Raw genomic sequence first — 27,243 nt, 5'->3', positions numbered from 1 at the left:
AGAGTAGTAACCAGCAGGGGAAAATAAGAATAGCTGTTCCTTCAGAATTTTTGAGTGATTAGACTAATTTTCAACATTTCTTGTACATGATCTATTATTTAATCTCCCACCTTACTTCATAGCAGCAAACAACAGTCTATTTTAAACCTGTTTTTCCTCCATTTTGAAAGCATTACTTTCTAAAAGAATGGATTTTTGCAAAATGCTAAGAGGGAGGAGAAAGCAGGAGCAGCTCCAAAAAAGGTTCAGATGGCTCTGCCAGTCCTGCTGCTGTGCCACGTCACTGCTTCTGTCAAGAATATTCCTCACCTTGAAAGCCAAATCAAAGAGAATTTTAAAATAAGCAATAAAATTAGAAGATCAAACACGTGAGGTGAGGAAAGTGGGATCTGGTCCAGTACTTACTATATTCTTTTCCATATTTGTGTCATCATGAATAAAAATCAGTAAATGCTCTAACTGCAATTTAAGTCAGAGTAAAAAGGAGAGGAACAATCAAGTTTCTACACTTTCTACACACTATTTTACTTTTATCACATACCATGGGCTAACCACTGCATTTTTTTTTCCCCATTTGATATCTTTGTAAGGTTATCTTAAAGAGTTTCCTCCCTCTTTATTTGAAAGGATGAATTTTATTTCTAAACAGATTTGCTCAGCAAAATCTTCAGATTTCTGTTCTTACAGTTTCTTCTCATTGTATTAGCACTTTTTTTCCCCACACAGCTCTTGCTAATATAAACTTGCATTAGCATGTTGCTTATTGGGTCCATAAACAAATTAACATGCAAGGTGTTAAATAACTACTAAAGCTCTTGTAAAAATACGTTTAGAATGTGTTTGAAGGAATAATAATCACATCAAAAGAGCAAAGATGATTCTATACACCTCTTTCTTTTAGATATTTCTTAGATCTCCATAACTTTCTGAGAAGCTGTGCTTAAAACACTGGTGTGAATACAGAGCAGGAAATCTGAAGTCATTTGCTTTCAATCCTTCTCAGAAATCCTCTGCATCTGCCTGTGCAGCAGAACAGCTCTGGGGACACTGAAAGGGTGCTGTGAAAACCACTGCCCCGTAAAGCCCTTGCTGGCTGCTGTTTAGAAAAGGAATTTGTGAAGGAATAAAGGCACTTTTTCACCAGGTTACAAAAAAGGAGAAGGAAGAAATAGTTTCCAGTTGCTGGAACTAAAAAAGGCGAGGAAGTGCAAGTGCATGCAAAGAGGGAAAAACCACAATTCTCCTTTGCAAAAAGGAAGGAATGATGTGTAAAAGGCATTCAAGAAAATGCTCCTACCCCAGCCACAGGAAAGATTTGTGTATAATCAACTTCTGTGTACTGCAGAGCAGTTGCCGATGGATTTTCATGCAAGCTGATGTTGTTTTCCCTGCTTGAGTGGCATAGCAATAATAAATACATTTATTATTCATTAAATGCCTTCGAAATATTTTAATATGCCTCAGCGTTTCCAAGGTGTTCAAATCACAACAGTAAAACACCCTGCTCACATAATTTGCTGCCTCAACAACAGAATATTAGAGTTTGTAGTTTAAAGTTTCTGAGTGCATGTTTTCAGACAGAGGGGAGAATCACTTGAGGTATCTGGAGTCAAATCCTTAAAAAGAAGCTTTCCTCTTAAAAACCACCCCCCGTCAAAAGAAAGCTGGCATTATACATGGTTTGATTCTCCTATATTTTATAAAATAATATTTCATAAAATAAGATTTCATAAAATTCACCAAGTTCAGAGGCTGTCAAATCAGGAAAAGGACATTTCTAAGGTAAAGGCAGACCAATAGATAGGTGCTGTAGTATGTGCATGTGTAATCTGTGTGATTTGGTTTGATTGTTTCTTTTCTATACACAAAAACACCCCAACAAACAAACAAAAAAAACCCACCCCAAAAAACCCAAAAGACCAAACCAAACCAAACAATTAAAAAAAAAAAAACCAAAAACCAAAAAACCCCCAAGCCCTGCCCCCTCTGAAACAAACAAACAAAAACCAACCAAACAAATTTAAAAAAAAACCAAAAAAAAACCCAAAAACCCCACAACCAAAAAACCAGGAAAGGAATGAGGAATCAAGATTTAGTCTTATGGTTTTCTTTACTTGCTGTTTGGAAGTAAGACTTCACTGGCCACAGGGTCCCAGCCTAGATTTGCATGATGGAGAGCTCTGCATAGCATTTCCCGAGTGCCAAAGCAGATGGAAGGTGATTTATGGCCTTCATTGTTTATGGGGATAAAGGAGGAGAGAATTATGCCTAGATCACTGTGTCCCAAATAATTCCTTAAGGTTATCAAGTTTGCACAGCTCTGTCTTATGTTAAGTTTATGCCAGAAAAAGAAAAATAAATCAAAATAAGAGGAAGTGAACCACTGAAGCAGGGAATGTACCAAAGCACACAGTGCTTATTTATCTACAGCTGAACCACATCAACCAAGGGGAAGTTTTATTCCCAGTCACTGCTCAGAGCTTCCAGTGAAACCCTCCCAGATTATATTTTTGTCACCAAGTCCAGCATTTGGTGAACTTTATCTACAATTAGAGTCTGGCAACATGGAGGCCATAAGCAAATAAATCTGAAAGCTAAATAAAGTTTTTCTTCTTAAAAGATGAGCACTTGAGACATCTAACTGCAGTTACCAGTGTTGTGCCCTGTGAGATGCAAAGAGAGAAATCCTCCAGGGACCTGAGAGCAGCCTGAGGTCCAATGCCATGAGATGCTCAGCCCTTCCAGCAGCCTGGAGATGCCTGCAAAGGGTTCAGAGACTGCAGACATGGTCCTGACATGATCCTGACATGATTTGAACTGGCAGAAACATGCAAAATAAGGCTAAAAATGAAGATGTGTTATTTCCTGCATGTCTCCCAAGTAAGAATGTGGAACTCCAGGCGTGCAGGGGCTGTTTCCCAGAGGTCTGGCCTGTGGCTTCTGAGTTCTGGCAGTGACAGAGCTGCCACTCATCAACTTCAGCACTTGCCAGGAGCCAAGGCTGCTTTGTCATTTGCTAACATCACTGCACTCTGAAACTTAAAATGAAGCTTGTTACAAAGACTTGGCACAGGGAATTCTCTTTTTGCTACTCTTGCTTTCACATTAATAAAGCCAGACACTGACAAATTTGCTGTTGTTTAGGGCAAATGCTGCTGCAGGGGTTATATGAGGCTGTGGTCTCAGTCAATGTGGTATAGGATTTTACCATTCAGTTCCAAAATTAAAAAGTGCAATTAAATGCTCTTGAAAATGTCCTGTGCTGGGAAGAAAAGGCTTCCAAAATAGATTTCTATCTACTTGGTCCTAGTCCATGGTTCTTTAATGTTTCTGTAAGCAGTAATGGTTTTGTCCTGCAAGACAAATACCCATTGATTTCAGTTTCTAATGACTGCTGGGTCAGGCTTCCTATATATTTGTTTAATTAATTTTTCTGACCTTCCTTCCGTTTAATACTTGGGATGACAAACTTCCATTTTAGCAGCTGTGTGGATGTTAGTCTGAAACACCAATGATGTCAAAGGCTTTGTATTCATTTACTAGTTATTTTGGGCCTTTTTAAAAATAATATGCATGGTCAGCACAGATTTATTATTTGGTTTTTTTTTAGCTCAATCTCATATCACTTATCAGATGGATTAAAATTAATTCATACACATTAACCTACAGGAAAGAGATGGTTACTGTTTCTTGAGATATGAGGAAAACATCTGAATTCCAGCAAGGATTCCAGATAAATGCATTAATTTTTAAAGTTGAAAAGTTCCTTCCTACTTTAATTAGCAACGCTTCAATTTTCTGCCTCAACATTCAATAAAAAAAGGAGGAGACTGGGAGAAATGCCATGTCCAGTACAGAGACTGCAATGTAGAGGCAGTTCCAGGTGCCATCCAGCAAACCAAGCACATGCCTTAAATCTGACAGTGTTGGCTGGACTTAGGTTAAAAGTCAAAGGCAGAGGAATAAATTGGTTCTTGAATCCTTCCTAGAAACCCCTGTTCTCATTCAAATCTTAGCTCAGCTGCTTTGAGCAGGGTGCTGATAACACCAGGGCTGTTGTGGACCCTTCACTCAAGAGCTGGACTCAATAACCCTCATGGGTCCCCTCCAGCTCAGAACATTCTGTGAGTCTGTGAAGTATTAAACAAGCCTACAAGAAATTAGGAACCTAAATGCAGCATATATATGCTGTCCTCACTGCTTTATTCTCAATCTGCCCTTAGTACCTATTTAAAGCCAGGCATGTGCTTAAATCCTTGCATGAAAACTGCATTCAGATAAGTGATCTAAAATTAAAACATCACCCAGCTCTTGTATATTTGCAAATCAAATTTGTTTTGACAACAGGTTAACATAAGACACAGATGAGACACAGAGCCTAGAGCAAGACTGATTGGGGTGTGTGATTTAAGGCTGTGCAATTAAAGGCAAGGCCCAGGGATGCTGCTCTCAAATGTGAGTGTTCAGGTTCTGCCAGGACTCTGCTGTCTGCACACCTGCCAGTGAACTGGAGCAGTTGCCATGCTACTGCATGGAAAACATTTATTAAGTCAGTGATTTATTTAGTCTATTTAAAGAAGGTGGAATAAAACACTGGGCTGGCCATAATGATTGTGCTGTTGTTATTTTTTTTTTTTAATTAATATTGAGCAACCTGTACTGCAGCCAACTTCAAGACACTTCACACTTGCACTCCTCCCTGTCTGGCTGGAGAACAAAAACCTTGGTAGAATAAATAATGTTTTCATTCTAGGATCCTACAGAAAAATACTTTTCCTAGTATCTTCCTTGCACAAAGAAAGAAGACTCTTGGTTTTACTACCTCTTACATCTTACAGGGAAAATGGTCCTCTTTTTCCCCCCATCATTCTGAGACATGAAATATAAAACTCAGAAACAGATGCACTCCCATGTCTGAAGTTCCATAGAGGAGAAAACCAGTTCTTGTCTCACCATGCTTCTTTAACTCAGTGCAATATTTACCAGGATAGAGCCAGGCATGGTCCCCTCACCCTGCTGACCTGGGATAAATGAATTTGTGCACCTGCCCATCCCAAACCCTCTGTCCCCTCCCCTCCCTGCAGTTTCCTGTGCTTGCTCCCAGGCCTGCTCTGGGTTATTGAGGGGGAATTTTATTAACACATCCAAACTGAAACACCACAGAGTTTGATATCAGAGATTTGCCATTGGGGCGGAGGGAAAGAAATAAAAAGAAGAACAGTGGGCACAATGCCCCCAGCTCAGCATGTCTGACCACCAATCTCTGCTTATTTCTAGAAGCTGGACATTATATTAACCCCTGGGAAAGACTCTTCCAGCTTGCATGGAAGGGTTTTGGTGCTGCTACAGGGCAGCTGCCCCTCTGTTGAGGTCAGTGGGAGAGATGCAGGTGACTCAGTGCCCAGGGATGCTCTCTGAACTCTGGGAACCCTCTGACCCAGAGAACAGACACAAAGCTAACCACAAACTGCTCCTGGTGCAATGGTATTGAGTTAAATCCACAACAGAACAGCCTTCAGAAGCTATTTTAATCAATTAAGAACAGTTGGACCCTTTAGCACATAGTTACCATCATCTACTTAGTATGCACTTAAAATGCAATTATAGACAGGAAAATAATGTTCCTTTTCTATTGGCCTCGTTTTCCTTGAGTGAATTAAGTCTGCTTCTCATCTGCATTCCCAGTCCCAGCTGCTTCCTGACTGAGACAGATCCTGGAGGCTTTTTATATCCAGTAGCAATGCAGCAAGGCCATATGTAAGGCCAGGGTGTGTGTGGGAGCTGGGATGGCTCCTGGCTCCTGATTTATTAGGCTGCTCCAAGTTCCAGTGAGGAATCATTCCCTGTGTGGTGATTCATGAGGTAGCAAAGAGCCCAGATCCAGTTACCAGGCTGTGTGTTTAGGGTTAGAAAAGCAATGGTGCTTCTCAAGCTCACAAAAAAAAAAACCCATAACAGAAGGGAAGACAGTTTTTGGAGTGCCTGCCTGTGACAGAGCAGGTCTCTGAGGCTATTAATTACCCAAGACTGGTGGTAAAGTAGAAAAGGTGAATGTATAGCAAAGGAGTTTTCCTAAACATATATAAATAGCAAACCATTACACTTTCACTGGAAGAAGAAAAATTTGCAGACAGGGCAAAGCTCAAGAGCTCCCAAGCCCACAAATGCTTGTGTTCCCTGAATGTCATTGATGCAAGTCACTTGCTGCCATAATTAGCTTTGTCAGAAGACCTGAAATAGAAGGGGGAGGAGAGGAGTCCCTGCAGTATAAACTGATGGGGCCCTGTACCAGGGTGGGGTGTGGAGAGGATACCCCCAGTTTCTTAAATCTGCTTTCCTTCCTGACCATGGCATCTGCAGGGTCATTTGATGGACAGATATGCATAGGCTGGCCACATTTCACCAGGAGATTGCTCCACAGTTTCAAGGTTATATTTATGAGAAACCTGCCAAATGCTTAAATTGGTGTCCCCTGCAGTAGGTCACCAAGAGGAGAAAAAATAATAAAACAAACCCACCCCAGGGCAGCATTCAGGAAACTACTTCATAGGAGAAGCTTTAAGTTGTGACAAGACAGCCTGTCAGACTTCTGGAAGACTTACTTTAACCTATACCTTCAGTAGATGCCAAAGGAATAATTTGGACACTGTTCTTTGTGGTCAAGTGCAGGTTTTTTATGCTGCTACTATAATATTTAAACACTTCCTATTAAATATTGCATATCAATAGAACTGGCTATATCAAAGAGCAGATAATTGCTGGCACTTATTTTTCAAAGTCAAAACTCTGCTTGAACCTCCCTTTGAGAAAATTAGGGTTTTATTAGCTGGCAGAGAGGGGGAAGTGATTCCAAGGGCAATTTGGCTTGGGAATGCAGTGTTCCCATCAGAGCATCCTTTCTGGCAGTGAGGCTTTCCTGAGAGAGAAAGTTCAGCAGGTTTCCTGAGACAGTTTAGCTCTCACACCTGATTTTATGGAGGCCTTGGAAGATGCTGAGATAGTCCCTTCAGCCATATGAACCCAGCAATGCACAAACCCCCCATCTTTCTCACTGCAAAGTCAGTAGTGAGTCAGTGCACGGAATAAAAAAGGCTGAGGAGGAGGAGGGAGTCTCAAGTTTGTGTTTGTCACCCATGCCAAGTGTAGGCTGCCAGCCTATACCTCCCACTGATTGCATGGAGGTGTCTTGGCAGCACCAAGTTTGCTCATTGTCCTCAGCCCTGAACCCCCCAGATCTGCTGCCCTTGATTTTCCTGCTCACAAGGGACATTTACCACCACCATGATGGCCTTTGTGTGTTGCTTAGCCCCAAAGCACTGGGTTAAGGTGGAGCAGTCAGAAGTTTCCAGCTGCCCACGGTCTGCCTGGTTGAAGTCAATGCAGTTTTTATGAGGCATTTTATTAGTAAAAGAATTTCTCAAGAAATCAACTCTCCCACTGCCTGTCCAACATTTACAAAACTAATTTAGTTCAAGGGTGCTTGCAGTCATGTAAATAGAAGCCAGACATTTTTCTCTGCCAGGGGAGTCATTCAAAGAGAGGTACCCAGCCATGTGCAGGCCATATTTTAGCATGCCCACAAAGAGCTATTTTCTATCTGAGTGCTGTATATCTCAGTGCTTTTGAAGGGTTTGCAGTGTTCCCTCAGCCCAGGGAGGGTGCCTGAGGCAGCCCCATTATTCACCCTGTGTCACCCCAGGCTGCTGACCCTGGCAGCAGGACATGCACCAGGCTGTGTGTCAGCAGGACCTCCAGCCTCCTGCCCAGCCCCAAACACTTCAGCCACCAGCCTGTGCATGACTTCCCTCCTTGAGGCTTGGCATTTTCACTGAATTTTACAGCACTCTCAGCTACTTTCCATTGCTGCCCCCTCAGAGCTGAGGGTGCAGCTGGGGCAGTCAGTACATGGACAGAGATGCTGGAGGAAATCTCCATTTCATCACCTCCATTTGCAGAGTTCACTTTGCAGAGCAGACAGAGAAGGCAGAGCCCAGATTTACAGACTGGGGGCAGTGTTGGAGGTTTCTGCTGGTAAAAGAGCTCCCTTGTATCTTTGCTTAACATCTCCTCAGCTAATAATAAGTTTCAGTTAATTCAGAAAAATAGAAGATGCTATTTGCCTTCCTTTGTAAGGGTTGACTCCTGAACTCAGCTAGAACTGAGGTCTGTGCTTTGCTGTTACAGGTGGCTTGAACAATCCTGCCCTAAACAGACAATTTGGAACAAAACATGGTCCCTTGCCTTGTCCTGCCATAGATAATCCCAGTGACTGTGTTAGCTGCCCCTGCACAAACCCTGAGCATCTCACACACCTCAGGCTGTACCTACACAGAGGCTTCACCCAAAAGAGGATGTGCATTTTAGTACAGAGGGAACCATTTCCCCCAGCCACAGCATCCAGATAATTCTTTGTGTTAATCTGCAGTGATGTGGGACAAGATCTGAGGCTTTTTTTCTGTGAATCAGAAAAAAAGTGAAACACTGCAGAACTGGGCAAAACTGGTTCTCCTTGTTTGCCTTCTAAGAGGAGACCTATGCTGAACCATGATGGAGCTCTAAATCTCCTTCCACCACTTCACTCCCCCCTTCTCAATCAAACCCCTGCCTTGAGAAGTCTGACTGTTGCTGGCACATGAGCAGGAGCAGCTTCTGGGCACAGCACTGATGGAACAGCACCAGCAGAAGTGCAGCTGAGCAGCTGAAAAGCAAGGGCTGCTTTTGAGCTCAGTGTCCTGCCCTTCCAGATGCTCCAGGCTCAGCTGCAGCACATTGAACCTGTGGGAGATCTGGAGCCATTCCCTGCCATGAGGCTCAGCACTAGAATCATCTAGAAGACCTTGCAGGGAAAACAGTCCAAGGAGAAACAAAGAATACTTATTAAAAAAAAAAAAAAACAAACAAAAAAACAAAAACCCAAACAGTTTCAGATCTGCATTTGCACATATATAAAATTTTGCCTTAGAAAAATCTAGTTCTGTATTGAGTCATGAGTGCAGTCCTGTTAGCTCCTGTCCTAAGATAAATCTTCACACAGAAGTACACCAGATGAGGTAGGGAAATGCAGTTAACCCTACTGGTGTCATCGTGTCGTGCTCCCTGCACATTTTTAGAGACCCTGGGCTGGATGCTCTGTGTGTGGCTGGTGAGATGGTGCCCAGGGGTAACTGTCTCTTCCTGAGCACTCACAGACATGGGATGGAATTCCTGTGTGTTGGATGTGTTCTTGCTTCTGGCCCAAAGTCACCTGCACTGCAAAGCAACTCTGCATTGCCTGCATTTGCAATTAATTAAACTTCCAAGAGCGTGGACATAAAACGAGCCTGTGACAATAAAGAAATAGCAGCCATGGACAGGCAGAGACCCACTGGGACACATCTCACCTTATTATTCATAGGACTGAGCTGTTTGAGTTTAGTTTCTTTTCATGCATGAAGAGCTTTTGAGGAATCTCATTATTGCACTGAATATAAATATATTCAGTAAATATGAAGAGACAGAGTTAAACTAGAAGCAAAGATCAGTGCCTGGTTTTAAAAGTATTAGAGCCATATTACTTACAGATACAAATAGAGATTGAAGATGAAACTGGATCAGATCTTAAATATCTTCTCCTCTCTTAAAGGGACTTTCCAGAGGCAGCCCAAAAGCATTGGCAACCCAAGAAATAAGAACATAAGAACCCTGTTATGGGGCAGCCCAGAGGTCTGAGGGGAGGTGCTTTTGGGGACCCTGTGTCACCTTTGGCAGCCCATCCTCCAACCCCCACAGCTGCTCCTTTAGGAAGCCACAGGGAAGACCCCTGATAGGTGGTTTTAAGGTTTGTTTCTGGACCTGTTGTCTGTAATTCATCCAGTACAAAAAGCCTGCTGGTGCTGTCTGCAGCCCTCTGTGGTAGCAAGTTTTGGGAAGTCACTACCTGCTGAATAAAGAAGCCCTTTTTTCTATAACAAGCTGGTTGTCTACCAGTTCATTGAATGCCCCCAATTACCTGTTTTGAAAACCAGAGATTTTTTTTTTTTAATGGGAGGAAAGAATTTTCCTACTCGCCTGATCTGTGATTTTTGTATAGTTCAAACATTATTCCTCAGCCACCTTTTCCCCATCTTCTTCAGACACTTATAAAGGAGCTGATCATCCCTTTGATCATTTTAGTTATCCTAAAGAGAACTCCCTTGGGGCAGGAATCTATTCCTCAGCCCACTTCTCTCCTTTCAAACCACCATGATCCCAGTCCATAAAACCCAAAATAAAAAATGACAACAAGGGGTAAAGGAGCACTTAAGTTTGGGACATCTGGGCACATTCAGAAGTCAGTGTGATCCCTGCAAGGGAGAAAAGACCTTCCAAACTGCTGAGTCAGTTCAGGCAAGCCCTCTTGGCTCCCTGTACATTAAGTTCACTTAAAAATGTTCCTTGTGGCTAATGGTGCATTAATAAGGTGTTGGCTGTCTGGGACTGCTGGGGGCTGTGCCAAACCCAGTCCTTTATAAATTGAACATGTGCAAAGGTGCTGGCAGCCCGATTCCCAGTGACCCACTGACAAGCTACTGGTCTAGCTGAAGATGTGGAGGTGGAATGTAATTGCCCACAATCTTTTTAATCAAGGACTACACTTCCAGTAATCTGCTGCAGTGACAGAGGAAACAACATCAGGCTGTAACACACGTCTGGAATCAAAGCTCTTTTCTCTACAGTCTTAATTAAAGAGTGTTTCTCACTACAAGTTTTATAGAAAAGTCAATGAGCTTCCAGCTGAGGAAAGGACCTTTCTTGATGTGATGAAAAGGCTGCACAAATACTTGCAGAGTGTACATGAGTACATGATCAGGAAAAAACCCCGTGGAGAAACACAGGTAGCACTCAGACCATGGGTTATACTGGGGAATGTCTTCAAAACAGATTGGGATGAGAGGCAAGGAGGGAATGAAAAAGCATCAGTCACCCCTAAACCAAACAAAGCTATGGCCAAAGCATCACTAGCATGGATCAGAACTGCTGCAGGGAAGGTGAATTAGAGCCTGGCCTGGAGCAGCCCCCCAGGGCAGGGGTACCTGAGCATTCACCTAAAGGTGGTGCAGGGAACATGGCCCAGAAATGAGAATGACAACCAGGGTGATAATCATGGGGTGGCTTTTCACTGCTTGGACAGCCTCCATGCCAGGCTGTGCTGGTGACCACTAAACTGGTGTTCTGCCCACCTCCTGCCACCAAAGCCCAGCCAGAAACAGGCCCATGGTTTCACCATGCTGAGAGATCATTTTTGACTGTTCCCTGTCTTTGATTAAACACAAATTTTATACCCATCCATCTGGCACTCCTAATAAATACATTCCACAACCAAGAGATACTCAAAGTTTACAAGTTTAAGTTGTCATCCCTCTAAAACCACATTGTAACATAATCTGTCACAGAGGCCAAGTTTAGCAGGATTTCATAGAATCACAGAATGGTTGGGGTTGGAAGGGACCTTAATAGGTCATCAAGCTCCAAGCCCCCTTCAATGAGTTGGGAGATCTGTAATGAGATCAAGTTCAACCTTACCTTGAATATTTCCAGAGATGGGGCATCCACTACCCTGCAATGTTTTACCACCCTCCTTGTGGTAAATACATCAAATCTAAATAGATCTTGGTTTAGTTTAAAACCATTGCCCCTTACCCTAACACAACAGCCCCTGCTAAAAAGTTTGTCCCCATTTGCACAGGCAGCTCTTTACCAGCCAGCCTTGATGCCAAAACCCAGCCTTGGACAGATCTGATTTACTGCAGTAGAAATTGCCCACATGTCCTGGGAAGGACAAGAGACAGAGACCATGAACAGCTGGGCTCAGGATCCTGCCTGATCCTCACTCATCTCAGCAATGGGCCATTCATCCTTTCACCCAGCCTCCCCTGGTGACATGCCAAATTTGGAGGCTGCTATATTGCTTACCTACCTACAGAGCTATAGACCAGAGCTCAATTATCCTTAAATTCTTATCAGGATCCTTCACTCCAGCCAGGGCTGTCATGGAAAATGTAATGCATGTCCTGACTCAAGGTTTTGGTTCATTTGTAATAAAAATCATCTGGCCTCTCTCTGAAGGAAGATGCAATCCATCCCTGCTGGGAGACAGTGGAAAACACAGTTTATGTGGGTGCCAACTGGATCCTCCTCAGAAAGAATCTTTTGTGCAGTGTCCATGTGCAGAGCTGTGCAGAAAGGGAGGGGATCTGAGAACAGGAAGATTTTCTGTGCTGTTGAGCTGTTTGGCTGCTCACACTGGTTCCAGATGGTGCTGGAGGCACTCAGTGCCTCTGAACACAGGCCAACTTTCGCTCTCCCTGTTCTTATAGTAGCAGGAGAAAAACTGTCCTCTTGAGAAAAGAAAACAGGGGAAAACTAGTAATGATACTTCTGCTTCTCCTGTTGGCAAATTAGAGCTGGAATTAGATAACATGCTGCAACAATTCTGGTTTTCCAGCTGGAGAGGGAGAGAAGCTGCTGTGGGTGTCCCACGTAGCACAAAGCTCTGCTCCCTGGAACAGCCCTAACCCAAACTCATTTGGATCACCTGGGGCCCCCAGATTTTAATTTCAGATCTTCCATTATTTTTTCCTCCTATTCCTCACACCAGCAAGGGGAGATAAATCTGTGTAAGTAGGGCTGGTTTTGCCATTGTTTCCTGAGGGTTTCTCACCCTTACCCAACGCCATTTCTGGGCTCTGGGGCTGCTCCTGGGGGTCCATTTCTGCCCAGGGCCCTGGCAAGGGAGGCTGGCAGTGTTAAACCTTGTGTCCTCTTTGCAGTCAGGTCCATATTTCTACTACAGCTTAGGAGTCTTAAAGACTGGATGAATCAGCCTTTGCGTGATGTCACAGACATATTTCACAAAAAATCCTTTCCTTCGGATTTTTTCTCCTGAGAAGCCGAGAGGCCTCAGAAATGAAATGTAAACAATGATTATCTGCTGCTGTGGAATGCAACAGGTGCATCTGTGATTGGTATCATGTGGTTGTTTTTAATTAATGGCCAATCACAGTCCAGCTGTCTCGTACTCTCTGGTCAGTCACAAGATTTTATTTTCATTCCATTCCTTTCTATTCTTTGCTAGCCCTCTGATAAAATCCTTTTTTTCTATTCTTTTTAGTATAGGTTTAATATATCATTTTCTTTTAATATAATATATATACCATAAAATAATAAATCAGCCTACTAAAACATGGAGTCAAGATTCTTCTCTCGTCCTGAGAACACCACCACAGCAAGATAATTTTTTTTCCAGTTTAAGATAGGATGTGGTTCAGCTGGCACCCCAGCCATGGTTGACCACCACAAAAAGCCAGAGCAGTGGCACAGGAGGTTTTGTGCATGAGCAGAAGCTGCAAACATCCATCCTCACCATCCCCTGCAGACCAAACCGGTTCAGAAAAGGAACAGACAGGAGCAGTGCCTCTGATGGAAGCCCTGCATAGAACCTGTGTCAGTTTGTCTTGTTTTGAGCCAAAACACACTCTGGACTTTGAGCTTTATTTTTGCTTATGTTTAATTGATCAAATCCATCTCCCCGCAAATTTCTGAGGTATCTGAGAAAGGTCTGCATTAAAAAAAGTGTATGAATCAGTTATCAGTATGGATTAAAGAGTACCTGCAGCTATTCCAATGGCAAATCCACCTGTAACTATTTTGGATGTTTTGCTGCTCATTAGTTAAAACTTTCTTGACTAGGAGTTACTTCATTAGCAAGAATTTAAGTTTTGACTTGAAATAAGTGATTCAGAGATGAAGCAGGGCTATATGATTCCCTTCTGCCTATATTTGTGGCTGTTCTAACCCAGCTATTTTTCTGAGAATTCATCCACAGTACTTTTCCTCAACTGGAAAAATATTGATACAGCCTCAATCTGATCTGTATGTAGCTTTTCAAGATGAAAAGGCAAAAGATGTGTTTCTGAGAGGTATCCTGCAAGTTAGAGAATACTGGACATCACCACCACAGGGTAATATTTATGTAAAAAGGAGTTGCTGTTCTACCTTGAAGTGAGCCTTTTGTTTTTGTAAAATAAAAATTTAAAAAATATTTCAGAGTACTACAGAAAAATATGGGTCATTTTTCCTTCTTGTCAGCTTTACTGCAGTGAAAAATTTCTCCATAGTTTTGCTTATAATTCTCTTGGCTAACAGTCATTGTTTAATTTATAAAATAGCTGCCAGGACCAACAGGCATGTTTGTCTCCTTTCAGAGGATTTAAACAGCAGAGAGTTTAAAAAGCAGATACTCCATTAAAATGAGTTTATACCATATCTATTCAGACCTTACAAGCCTTGGCTTTAAAGCCTCATCCATTTGTTTCTCTCAGACTCCTTTACATTTGCCTCTTGCCTTGATGAAAGGGGATGCACTGAGTGCATCCCTGCAGTGATAAGGAAAGCAGCTTCAGCCCCCTTATCAAAATACACAGGGAATGAAGGATGGTCCTGCTCAGACAGATGTTCCTTCTCAAGCTCATCTAAGCTTTTCACATCCCAGGTATTGCTTTGCATTTTCTGAGCATTATCTCCTAAAGGGTGAATCAATGATCCCAACAGCCCCAGGGTGGGAGCCAGCACTGCAAGGATGGGCTGGACCATGCTGTGCAATCCCTGCAGCTCTCCCTCCACAGCAGAAACACAAACTGGGGACCAAAGGTGTTGGGGAAGATGAAACAGGAAAGCCTTATAAATATGAATGTCTGGCAAAAGATTGTGAGAATATAGAAACTATAAGGGAGATTGAAATGAAAGCAAGCTTTGAGATCCCTTAGTTACTGAACAACAGGAAAACAATGGTGTGGCTGACTGAAGGTGATCCCCTTTTCATTAAACAATTCCCTCTGCTTGCAGGCAGGTCCAAGGGTCAGAGCAGACCCTACTGGCTTGGCAGAAGGAGTCCAAAGAGGAGTTTTTAGGGTTTAAAATGCAACACAGTATGGTAATGTAATGATTTTTATAGGCTGTATGTAAATGCTATAGGATTTGTATCTTGTACTAGATTGGTTAGTGAGAATCAGAATATTCAACACAGAAGGAGATTTATTGTGTTGTAATGGGAACCTCACTCTCTTACCCTTTTACTCTCTCACCCTCTCATCCTCTCTCCCCCTCTCTTCTCTGGGGCCTGCTCTGAGCTGTGGCTGGCAGCTCCAGCAGGGCCCTGCACCCAGGCCCTTTGCAATGAACCCCAAATTCCACACCCTGGCTGCAGAGATCTCTGGTCTCTGTGCACCCCCACCATCCTGCCCCCATCACTCCCACACAAAGCAATGTCCCTGCAGCTCCTCCAGCAGTCCCAGAGCTCCCTTCCCCAGGGATGAGCCCAGGACGGTGCCAGGGAGGGGAGGCACAGGCCCTGGGCTGGGCTCTGAGGGAGCACTGGATTTTCTTGCTCCTCCTGCTCCCCTGTGGATTGAAAAGCAGCAGACACAGAGACGACATCACAACATCATCCTGCCTTGCCTGCCCTTGCTCATGGTGCTCCCATCACCTCCCCCTCTTGTGTCCAGCCAGCCACCCATAGAGAGCATCACTGATCCTGTCCCTCTTTTTCACCTCTGAATGACCACTCCCAGCCTCTGAGAAAGATTCCCAGATGTTCTCACCTCAGCAAAGTTTAATCAAGGATTTCTCACAATAGTTGAGCTTTGGGAGGCTGGAAACACTTTTTACTCCAGATCCCAGCTGTCCATCAGTTCACTCAACAGTTCTGAACAGCAACTTGTTCCCAAGCACAGCCCTCTATTTTTTAATCTTTTGTTAATGAGCAATTCCACATGCTCCTTGAAATGATTATTTGATTTAGGACATCCTCAAATTATGAGCAGTTATTTTAAGTGTATGCTGCATCTTTTTCTCAATGAAGATTAATGTTATTCTTGCCATGGGGCTATGTAGGAAGGAAACATTTGTGCAGCAGCAACTTTTAAAACTTTCTCCAGATTGATTTATGTGTTTATTTGTTTAAGCTTTTGGGCTCTTGCAAATGATGTCTTTAGTCTTCTGATGGAATACTGGCATCCAGTGATTTACAACTGGCTAAAAGCAAGTGTGTGGAGGGAAGATTATTTGTCTCTTTACCCTAACTGAGGGCTAGATTGAATAAAGGAGTTTGTATAAACTAAGCTAAGCATAAAGATTTAAAGTCTTTATGTAAAGCAAGAAATAAAATAGTCCAACAACCAAAACAAAATGCCAAACAATGAGTTAAAAACAAAGATTAAACCTGCCTTCAGCTACACAGGAAAAATCATGCTTATAGGAAGGCAGAGTTCCTGAAATGAAGTATTGATTTTCTGCTGAAAGAATTGTAAGTATAAAAGGACAATTAATTTTTAGACTAAGCTAACAGTCACATTATTGCTCTCTGGGTGTAGTAAGAAGCTCCTCTGTCTGTATCTATCTACAGCATTTAACTCCTGTACTCAGAGGCAGTGAGTTTTTAATCAAAACTAGATTGTTAAGAATATTAGAGTATGATCAAGTGTCCAGGCCGTTCCTGTAGAGGTTTGAGCTTCAAACTGAAGGTGACTTTGTTTGACAAACACACACAGTAGCCCTCTGGAGCAGCATCTCCCCTTCCTTCCTGGCCACTCACCTCTAGTCCCCTGCCTGAGCACACCCTGTCCTGCTGAGTCCCCTCACAAGGCTTTGGGGCTCATCTTTTGCCTTGTTCTCCTCAGCCTTCCCATCCTACACCTTGGAACTCCTGTCCACAACAATGTGCAAAAAAGCCAGGTTTGTCACCAGCAAGCATTGCTGCCTGAAGCTGTTTTGTGTGCATGTAAAAAAAGAATATTGTCCCAAATCAGACAGACTAAAAAAAAAAAAAGGCAAATAATTAACAGCTTTTAAGTCCTGGTGTATCAGTTCAGATAAATCAAGCAGTTTTCTTTAAACAAACCATCCAAGCCCTAAATAAATATTCAGACTCCTGAGCAGGATCAATTCAAACCTGGCTGATCTTTCACTGTGATTTAAAAACAAAAATTTCTGCTTGTTTAAGAAGGAATATTGATATGACCTCAGGCTTGAGCATTGCTTTTCCTCTCACAAACGCTCTTCCAGGGAACGTGTGACAACGAATCCATGCTGGGCACGAGGGGCTGGGGCTGCCTCTGGAGCAGTTCCCAAGCTCTGTCCCGCGTCTGTCCCGCCCCATCCCGTGAGGAGCAATTGTCAATTATTCTTTTTTTCCAGAGCTCCCCGGTGAGAGCTGCTTCTGCTTCCAGGTCTGCTGGAGGTGAAGCTGAGCAGAGCCCGGACGCCGCTCAAGCGCCACTGACCGAGCGAACTTTTGAAATATGACTGCAGGGAGGATTTCATCTCCACAATGCTGCTGTGCTGGGATGTGACAGGCTTCCTGCCCAGGTCTGGAAGGTATGGGTTTGATTCCTACATGAAATCTTATCATTTCCCTTCCCTTCCCGTACATCTGTGCTTTTGTGAAAGGAGTATGGAAAAAAAAAAAAAAACAAAAATCCCCCCAAAAAAACAACAAACCAGAACCAGACACTGTTTTGAAATAAATCCTAAGGGTTGAGATGAGTTGAAACATGATTAACCAGCATAGGAAACAGCTCTCTGCAATGTATGTGGTTCATCATTAGTTTATATTTAAAGTGACAGTGCCAAGATTATCAGCTCAGGGAAAAAAAAACCCAAAACCATGTATTTTAAAGTATCTTTCATAGGTAGGGCTGATTGCAAAATTGAGGCACACTGATGAGCACAAATGTTACAAAGAGCCTGTAACACTAAGGAGGGTGCCAACATCCTGCAAAAGGTCATAAAAATTGAATATAATCTCTCTTCTGTGGCAATCCCTCATGAAAAGGGCACTGGGAAACAAAACAACCAGCAAAGACCAAATGCTCAGGATGGAGCCTTCAGTGAGGTAAAGGGTTCCTGACCCCAACCCAGCTCCAGGGACTGTCAGAACAGACACAGAAAAATCCAGGGGAGCAGGGCACCAAACCTTGAGGATGCCAACCCCTCTGAGGAGACACAGCTGCTGCCTGGGGCTGCCCCTGCAACCCTCAAGGAGCCAAGGGCACAGAGTCACTCTTGGTCCTCACCCAGCACAGCCCCATCCCTGGGTGAGCCTGCCTGGGGCACACAGCTACCCCCAGAGGGGTCACAGGGGGAGAGACTGCACTGAAACACCCAGGGATTTACAGGAAGAAATGGATGCAGCATGGCTAACTTGCCAAGCTGGAACCAGGGATTGTTTCTTTGTTTAGACCTAATCACATTTTCAACAAATCTGAAGAATATTAAAAACCACAATTCTAGAGCTTATTGCTGTCAAGCTGGGGAAAAAATGTAATTTTCTACAATTCAGCTATTCAGAGAAAATTTGATCATTCAAGTATGAAACTTTATAATTGTTTCTGCTGATTTTTCCCCCCACATACACACAATGCTGTGAACATCAACCCTGCTAGCAAACAAGAGCAAAACATGCAGCCAAGCAGTCTGTAGCTGGAGAGAGAGCTAATTTCACCAGCACTGATGGACTTCACACAGCAGACCAAGAAAAACCGACTGCAAAACCCCTCTGCTCACCTGCACAGCAATCCCAGGGCTGGGATGGAGGGCAGGGGGTGCAGGCAGAGCATCCAGCATGGAATTAACCTGCTCCATCCTGGGATTCACTTCCACAGCCCACTCCAGAGCTGGATGCACTGCTGGGCACCAGGGGAGTGAGGAAGGGCAGAGGAGGCCCTGGCCAAGGAAATGGGAATTAAACAGGACAAGTTGTGCAGCTGTGACAGAGGTGGAGGAGCACAAGGAGCTGGCAGATGGCAGGACAGAGCATGTCCATGGGATATGTGGGAGCTGGGCTTTCCCAAGAGGAAACAGTCCTGGTGAACACTTCTTTTTTTTTTAATTTGGGGATTATTTTGCATTTTTTGCATTTGTGAACACATCTACTTTTGCATCTGGGGACTGTCTCTTACCTGATCTAGTACAGCAGCGAGTTCCAGCCACAATAAATTGACCTGGAAGCCAGCTGCCCCAGGCACAGCCCCATTCCAGCCCAAGGACTCCTGGAGTGCAGTAATAGCATGGAACAGCACCAGGGGCTGCTGGCACCAACCTGCCACGGCTCACATGAACCCTTTGACAACCAGAGCTGCAGAGGAGGCTCCACTCTGACAGATGCAGGTGAGCAGCCAAGCTGAGAGTGAGGACAGCCAAAGCCAGACCCAAGAAACACAGTGGCCATCAGTAGTGACTGCATGCAGAGCACTGCTCAGCATCAAAACATTACTGAGTTTGTGGGGGGACCAGAAGGAGAGAAAATGTGATTTACACAACCTCAAGATTACGGCTTTTTTGGAAAAAAATATTTCTAATTCCACTGAAAATGTCTACTTTTGTCAAAACAATCAATATAAACCTGAAATCATTAGGTTCAAGCTGTCACTGTAATTTACTGTGCAAACAACAGCTCAGGTGCCACAGCCTTTGACTCTGCTCTCTGGGTAAAGCCTGCTAAAGCCTGGCTGTCCCTTCCAAAATGTGCTTTTCCCTTCCAGCAGAAGAGAAACATCCCCCAGGCACTGTCCTGAAGCAGCACTTAAACCAGACTTCTATGAGATTGAGTGATGCCATTTTGAAGAGAAAAATCTCCCAGGGAATAGATCTCTATTTGAAACCTCTGATCATTTTCTGAGTAAATTATTCATCTTTCCAAAGAAAGTACATTTGAGGGAAAATGCAGTTTTCCCTCCAAGATCAGTACTGATGGAATTTACCAGGTAGTTTTGCTATTCTGCAGGAGGTAACTTGGGGTGAAATAATCCCACATGGTACAACAGCCAGAATGTCAGGAGGGGAAAAAAAAGAAAATTAAAAATCACACCCATCCTTTACAAGAGCACTGCAGGAAAAGACTGGGATACATTAGCAGTTTTGATAACATTTTTTTTCTTTTGTATTCATAAAGTATTCATACTTAATACTCAGCTTTGCTGACAAACCTTTTTCTCATCAAATGAAGTGATAAACTGCAATGTAAGATCTCTTGGCTGGTGAAATAGAGGGGTAGCAGAGTCTCTGGGGAATATTAGACCTCTGACCAGGCAAGGTGAGAATTATAAGCCTGACCTCACTCCTCAGAGACTTCTTCATGAGCTCCTAAGGATGTGACTGATAAATACATGAGATCATGAGATGTCTGCTTGGTTTCATTCACTTTGTGTCATCAGCTTCTTTCATTTCCCTGGCTGTCACAGTAATTTCTATGCTTTCAGGAAACTAAAAAAAAACCCTGACATCCTCGTGCTTAAAATAGACTCAAGAGCCCAGCTGATTTGTGCTTGCCTTGTGGGATCTAGGAGGGGGTAAGGCTGGAAAACCACCTGAAAAGGAGGAAATCATGAGACAGGGAAGAAACTGAGCTTGTCAAATGAAAGGTCTTCATTGACCCCGAGGAAGATGGGCAGGGCACAGGAGCTCAGGAGTGCCTGGGACAGCCAGGGCAGCTGGCACAGTGCGATGCTGCAGGAGCAGAGCTGCAGCCAGATGTGGGGCACTGCTGCAACAGCCCTGCCAGCAGCTCACTGCAAACACAACCAGGCAAGCCTGTCTGTGGAATAAAAGCTGGGATTTCCTCACTGTGTTAGTGCAGTAACAGAGAGCAGCTGGGCTGTTTGAAACCCCAGCTTCGCCAAATCCTCTCAATATCTTCTTGTTCCCATCTCTCCTCTCCAGTTAAAGCAGGGGCTGCTCTCAGGTTGGTGATTGCTTTTGATGTGAATGACTTTGTTGTTTTGTTTGCTGTAAGAGGCATTCCATATTCCTGATCCTCTACACTGTAATCCCCAGCACTTCTCCCTCCCACCTTGGCCAAACATGGATTATGTCAGAAGTTTCCTCATCCCTGGGCAGTGACTCAGTTCTGTGTAAGGTCAGCTCCTCTCCTTCAGCACAATTGTGCAAAGCAGTTTGTGTTATCAGCTGATGAACTGTCCAGAATCAAACTTTCAGAGGGATTCCATCACTGCTGAACTCATTTTGGTTTTGGATTCAGGTGAGGAGGCCAGAGAGACCTTCAGCTATGCAGACATCTGCAGTGAATAAGATAATACTTGTTCTAGTCACAATCACCTGTACCTCTCTGGTTGATAAAACATCCACTTAAAAATTATATTGCTCCTAAAAAAAAATCTTCTACTGCCTGGAGAACCTTGAGTAGCAAAGATTAAAAGATTATGGAAAATAAGTATGCATAATTTTCACTTTGCTTTGTGCCAGTGAGAGACAGAGAATGTTTGGACAGAGAGGAAAATTGGAATAGAAACAGTCTGCTCTGCCATTTGTCTGATCTTTCACACTAGCAGAGGAATGGAAATATTTTTATGATTAGGAAATGCTGAGACAAGAACAGTGTCTGTGCCTCTTTTAGGAGATATTTCAAGCAAATAGTGCTCATTCACTATTGCCTCTCTTTTCTTTGTTAACATCTCCTTTTAGTGTCTAATATTTTAGCAAGAAGCATTTGTGGGATAAATTAAGGTGGAGATGAGGTTTCTTCTTCTCACAGATCTCATTCACCTGAGCTATATTTCCACTGGGTTTAATTCCCTGCAAGAACTCAGTAGACCTGTAACAAGTACCTGTGTACTGTTGGAACCCAGGACATTCCTCTGACTGCCCTGGAGGACTTGGAACCCTGGCAGGGGGCTCAGAGACCTTGGCACGGAGTCAAAACCACCTGTGCCCATGATTTGAGCCCATGGAAACAATTAACAACTTTGTGTGAGGATTTACAAGCCACAAGAGTTTGAATAGAATGATGGTGAGTTTATCACAGGGTGGAAAAGTAGAATTTGGGGTTTTCAGAATGGGGGTTCAAGAGGCAAGATGGAGGAATCTGGGTGTGTCCTGTCCTCCTTCTCAGCCTCCATCTTCTGCTGTGATGGTGGCACTTTTGGATTGGTTTAGAGTAGAGACAGACTATCTAACACAGGTGATAGGTATTGGGAAATGATTGTAAATAATGCACACATAGTTTTTAGTATGAAAAGATAACGCCACCCTAGGGGCGGTCAATGTGCCATGAAGTGACGTGCTGGACAGATCTCAGCAGCTCAGAGAAAGAATGTTCTAGATAAAAAATAATAAACAACCTTGAGAACCAGTGCCAAGGAATTCTGTCTTCTTCAGTCTCAGGGCTGGGAAAAAAGAGACTTTCCAACACCTCAGGGTCATCTTGACACCAGAGACCCCACCATGGCACAACCCCAGGTTCTGCCCATGTCCAGGAGCAGCAATCCCTCAGGCCTGACACCCTGTTTGTTTTGCAGGAGCTTGATGATGTTAGGAGCAAACTCCAACTGGGATGAAGAGCGGCCCAAGCCATGGAGGTGCCCACCCCAGAGCCCGTGTACGTCGACGTGGACAAGGGGCTGACGCTGGCCTGCTTCGTGTTCCTCTGCCTCTTCCTGATTGTCATGATCATCCGCTGTGCCAAAGTCATCATGGACCCCTACAGCGCCATCCCCACGTCCACGTGGGAGGAGCAGCACCTCGATGACTGATGGGGCTCCCAGGCAGGGCCATGGGATGCTGTGCTCCTTGTCCCACCAACAGCCATTTCCAGATATGCAGGGCAAAGGCAATATCTCCAAAAGCACATCGTGTACATTGTTTCTGCTCAGCAGGTCAAGGCATCGGCAAGCCATTCTGGCAGCAGAGTTTACTACTATGCAGCAATTCTTATTTTACAGTTGTCATTTTAACTCAAGTAGCACAAGATTCTCCAGATTTTCCTAATGTAACTCTTGGTCTAGCACAGTTTGTCCCACTCTCAATATCACCCACAAAACCAGGGTAATGCCATGAAAAAGCAACCCATCAATACCATGAAAAAGCAACAAGGGTACTCTGTCTTTCCTGGAAACTGATTGCTCCAAATATTGATTGCTTCCTCAGTCACTGTGGGTGCATTTTAGGAAAGGCCCAGGTTTCATACACCAGAGCATCACTAAGTAGAAGTGCTGGACTACCTCTGGCTAAGTAGAATTATACAAGCAGGTTTATTTCTTGCCTCACTTGGCTCTGCACTTGCACTCCCCACCCCACTGCAGCTATAATTCCAGCGACCAGGATACTGAGGCACTCAGATTTAGGGGTCCTGGACTGCTGTAGACCCCACAGCACCACCTTGCTCTGTCCTAGTCATGCAAGAACCAGCCCTTTCCTCTGTCATGGGCCCTTGGATTAGTCAGACCACTGATTTTGAGCTTGGTAGGCACCAAAAATCCCTGTGGCAGAGCCTGGACACTGCTGGTGTCAACTACATAACACTTGCTGTGATTTTCAAAGAGTGATTCCACATGCAACTTCACCCTTCTTTTGCTCCAGGTGTACTTCAGTGGGATGGGACAGGACTAGAATGACAAGGACAATAAGCAGAGAGACTTTTCTCCCAGCTTTGTCATTCAGACCCCTCAGCATAACATTTACAGTCACACACAATAATAAGCATTCTACCTCGGAGAAATTCAGCTCCTTCAAAGGGAGATTTTTCCCACAAATTTGTGAGGTACATTTCTTTCTCTCAATTAATTAAGACAGCCATTATGCAAGAAGGCAGAACATGGGAGCTCTGGAAATTTATTATTTCCCTTTGCAGAGTGGGGACTGCAGCATTCCAAAGTTCTCTATTCCTCAAATTCTAAGGTTTGCCCATGCCTGCCTTTTCTTTCATGACTAAATGTTCAACTTAAGGGATTGAAAGGAAGCAATTCAGAGCAGGTGCTGCAAGCACCATGAACAGACAAGGCTTGAAAGCACAAAACTTCAAGAAAGGCATTTCTCCATTTCCTCTCCTCACCATCCAACCTGACCCCCAGGTTCTTGCCATGAGACCACACACAGTGGATGGGAAAGGTGGAAGCAAAGGCTGTGACAAGAAAATTGAGACACAGCCTTTGTCAGGCACTGTTCTAGCTCTGACAGGTTTGTTTGATAATCACACAAGTCGATTTTTATGTGCCTCAGTCTACACATCAGTGAAATGGGTGTAACAATTTCATCTTGTCACACCTCATTTTGTCTATCTAACAATGCCAGAAAGCACATGGAGAGCCTTAGATAGAGACACAGAAATGAGGTTCTTACTCACAGCTCTTCCTGCTAAAACCAACAGGGAAGGTCTGGGTCTTGTTACACAGGCAGAGGACTTGTCCAGACCCCCATTTGCTCTCTCATTGCAGTATTTTGGGCCAAGCCAAATGGCACCTGGCTTTTTTACATAGCCCACTGATTTCTGAGGGTGTAAGGTGCTCAACACTGCAAATACAGAGATCCCAAAACAGCAGGCTATGAGGCACATGGAGACTTCTGCACGGATCTTTTGAATCACACAATTTCTGCTGATCTCCGTTGTAGGAGATCCCATTCCTGAGGCAGGAAATTCAAAGATTAGCTTTCCTCCTGATGTCCTCTACTAGATGCCTCCACTGCTTCCATCACCCACTGCAGGTTGCTCCTCAGGCTGCTATTTAGCCTCAGCTTCTGCTAGTCAGGTAATCACCAGTAACTGAGCACTTTTTCAGGCTTGAATGTTTAATGTTCATCATACCTGGAGCAAACCCACAGTTCTCTCTTACTGGTGGGCAAGTCCATCTGCACCATAGGAATGGATGTCCCAGCTCAGAGAACAACACTTCTGTTCCCTGGGCTAAAGTCTGGAACCTGTTTTTTGTCATTAAATCTTGTATCCCTCTAGTGGGGCTATTTACAAAATAAGCAAAATAACAAAATTACGTCCAGGCCAGGGGCACTTTCAGTGTGCAGGTCACCTGGCTGAGCTCACAGCTGGTGCAGAGCCAGGACAGAGCCTGTCCTCACCCCTCTCAGTGCCAGTGCTCCACTTGGTGTTGATCTGCATGCAGGGCTCTTTGGCACTGTCACATGTCACTGACAAGCCCCAGTTCAGCTAAGGACTTATTCAGGTGCTTCAGCTCAAGCCTCTGAGCAGGCTGCACAACTACTACAGAGCCCAGGGTCAGTCCTGTGTTGTGTTCCTGGCCAGGGACAGCAGCACTCAGTCCTTTCAGGAGCAATGCCTGTCTGAGAACAAAGAGTTACAAATGCTGAGGAAGCAAATTGACAAATTTGCTTTGCAAGGATGGTTGCCACTTTTTTCTCTTTGTCCAGCTGAACAAACCATTTTATGGATTTTCCTGAAAAACCTCGTGAAAAGACCCCTCTGGGTAGCTTTGTTTTCTAATAAAAAGGCACTTGTTCTCCTGGCATAGCCTGTCAAGTCCATCCCTCCGTTGACAAAAAATGTCTTTATAAAAATCTGGATATTCACATACATGACTGCATAAAAGTCAACGAGATTGTTTTATAGAGAAAATGCAAATCTATTGATCTCTTCACTCTTGTGACCAGGGACAGGGCCTGAGCCTGTCTGAGTTCAAGGAGCCTTTGGACACCCCTCTGAGGCACATGGTGACATTCCTGGGATGTCCTGTGCCAGGCCAGGAGTTGGACTCCACGATCCTGCTGGGTCCCTCCCAACTCAGCATATTCTAGGATTCATTCTAATTTCTGCCTTTCCCCACTGGTTACAATCACACAACCTCACTCCTCTTTAACCAAAAGCAATACTGAGCATCCTGCCTAAGCCAGACATTTTCAGCTCCTTCCCCTGGAGCCAGGGCTCTCCCACCCCAGCTGTGTCCCTGCAGCTCTGGCTGGAGCCAGCCCCACTGGCAAAGCTCATGGCCAGGGAGGGTCTCTGCCAGCAGGAGCTGCACCACTGGGCTTGGTAGTAATTCCAGCTGCATGCAACAAGTGCCTCTGCTAGTTTTGGTTCTTTTATAATCATTGTGCCATACTACCAGCCACTGCACTCAGAGGATGCAAGTCAAACTTGTTGCAAGTGTATTTATCTAACTTAATAAACAGCTTCAACATGGAAAACCTCCTTGCTGTCTCTGTTGTGGTTTTCTCACTGTTGCCAGGACACCTTTTAAAAATACTCACAACACAACATGATGTACAAGAAGGGCATACATTCCTGACAGCCCTCCTTGGAGGGCGAGAGCAGAGAGCAACTCCCTGCACCACTATGGATTTTTGGAGCTCAGGGCAGAGCTGACAGAGCCCCAGGTGTTCCTGTGGCTCTGCAGAAGGTCAGCCTTCCCAGCTATTCCAGCCTTTCCAGAGGGGCTATTTCAGGTTACTCCCTTGGCCAGGAAGAGCACTCAGCTGAGCTTCAGCTCAGTGGGGGACTGCAGCATCTGCACTTCAGCAATTCATTTTCAGTAACAAATTGCATACCAAAAGAAACAGGGCCACTGAGACTGGAACCCCTCCTGCTAGTGACTGAAAATGAGGAGCATGGAGCATCTGTGGGGGTCTCTTTGAAGAAGCTCCAGAGTATGGGATGTGCAGGGTAAAAATCACCTAGGGAACTCCCCCTCTTGAAAAAGATGAAGAAATGAATTGCTAATTCTTTCATCTTGAAAAAAGAGCTCTGTTGCCTGAAAGCTGGGTACTTTATAGATCTGCTTGTCCCTGCAGCAAGTCCTCTGGCAGCAGGATCTTTGTGCCTGGGACCCAGTTTGCCACAAAGACTGAGCCCCACTGATAAACCATTACTGCTCTCCTAGTCAGAAGCAGGGACTGGAGTCTTTACTCTGCTTTCTGTACAGCTACTCTGGCTAGGGTAAGAGCAGACCTGAACTGAGGCCAGCAGCAGCTGAATTTGAGCAGACACCCTGGAAATGTTTTTTCTGGAAGGAGCAGGGACTGATGGCAAGCCAGAGACCCAGATGATGCTGCTGCAGCCTGGTGTCCCCAGCCTGCTGGGCCATTACAGTCTCAGCAGGCAGCTTCAGCCCAGACTGCCTCAGCTCAGAAGCCAACACAGGGCTCAGATGGGAAATGCTGTGCTCAGACTACAGCCATCTCCTTCACATTTTGAATTTTTTTTTAAAAACTATTTTCATTAAAAATGGTCAATACCTTGCTAGCCTGGAGGAAAACTCTGCTCACACACACATCTTTAAAGCAATAAACAATTTGAAAATGCTGGTTGCATTTATTCTCAGGTTATCATATATAATTAAATTCACAACAGTGTTAAGAAACACTGAATGACAAAATTCTTAGTCACAAAGCTGCATGTTTTGTACTGGAACCTAGCCAGGCAGCCCACACAGGGAAATTGGAAATCAAAAATGTATTAAAATTGCATTA

General features: G+C 44.2%; 1 protein-coding gene across 2 annotated transcripts in view; it reads left to right on the top strand.

Annotated features, from left to right (window-relative positions):
• CTXND1 (cortexin domain containing 1) overlaps positions 1-25,966 on the top strand; it is a 36,544-nt gene extending 10,578 nt beyond the window's left edge. Inside the window, exons 2-3 of one of the 2 annotated variants that reach the window (XM_071441342.1) lie at positions 17,244-17,391; positions 22,329-25,966. In XM_071441342.1, coding sequence (XP_071297443.1) covers positions 22,383-22,562 — 180 coding nt within the window. In that variant the 5' untranslated portion in view covers positions 17,244-17,391; positions 22,329-22,382 and the 3' untranslated portion in view covers positions 22,563-25,966. Of the gene's footprint in view, positions 1-17,211; positions 17,392-22,328 lie in introns of both variants that reach the window. The other variant, XM_071441341.1, reaches the window with a different exon arrangement.
• Positions 25,967-27,243: the final 1,277 nt, after the last annotated feature.

The sequence above is a fragment of the Agelaius tricolor genome, unplaced genomic scaffold, assembly GCF_023055355.1.
Source record: "Agelaius tricolor isolate 1412-34295 unplaced genomic scaffold, bAgeTri1.0.p SCAF_16, whole genome shotgun sequence".
Classification (NCBI taxonomy): domain Eukaryota; kingdom Metazoa; phylum Chordata; class Aves; order Passeriformes; family Icteridae; genus Agelaius; species Agelaius tricolor.
The sequence above is the reverse complement of the archived record's forward strand: the minus strand, read 5'-3'. Positions and strand labels throughout refer to the sequence as shown.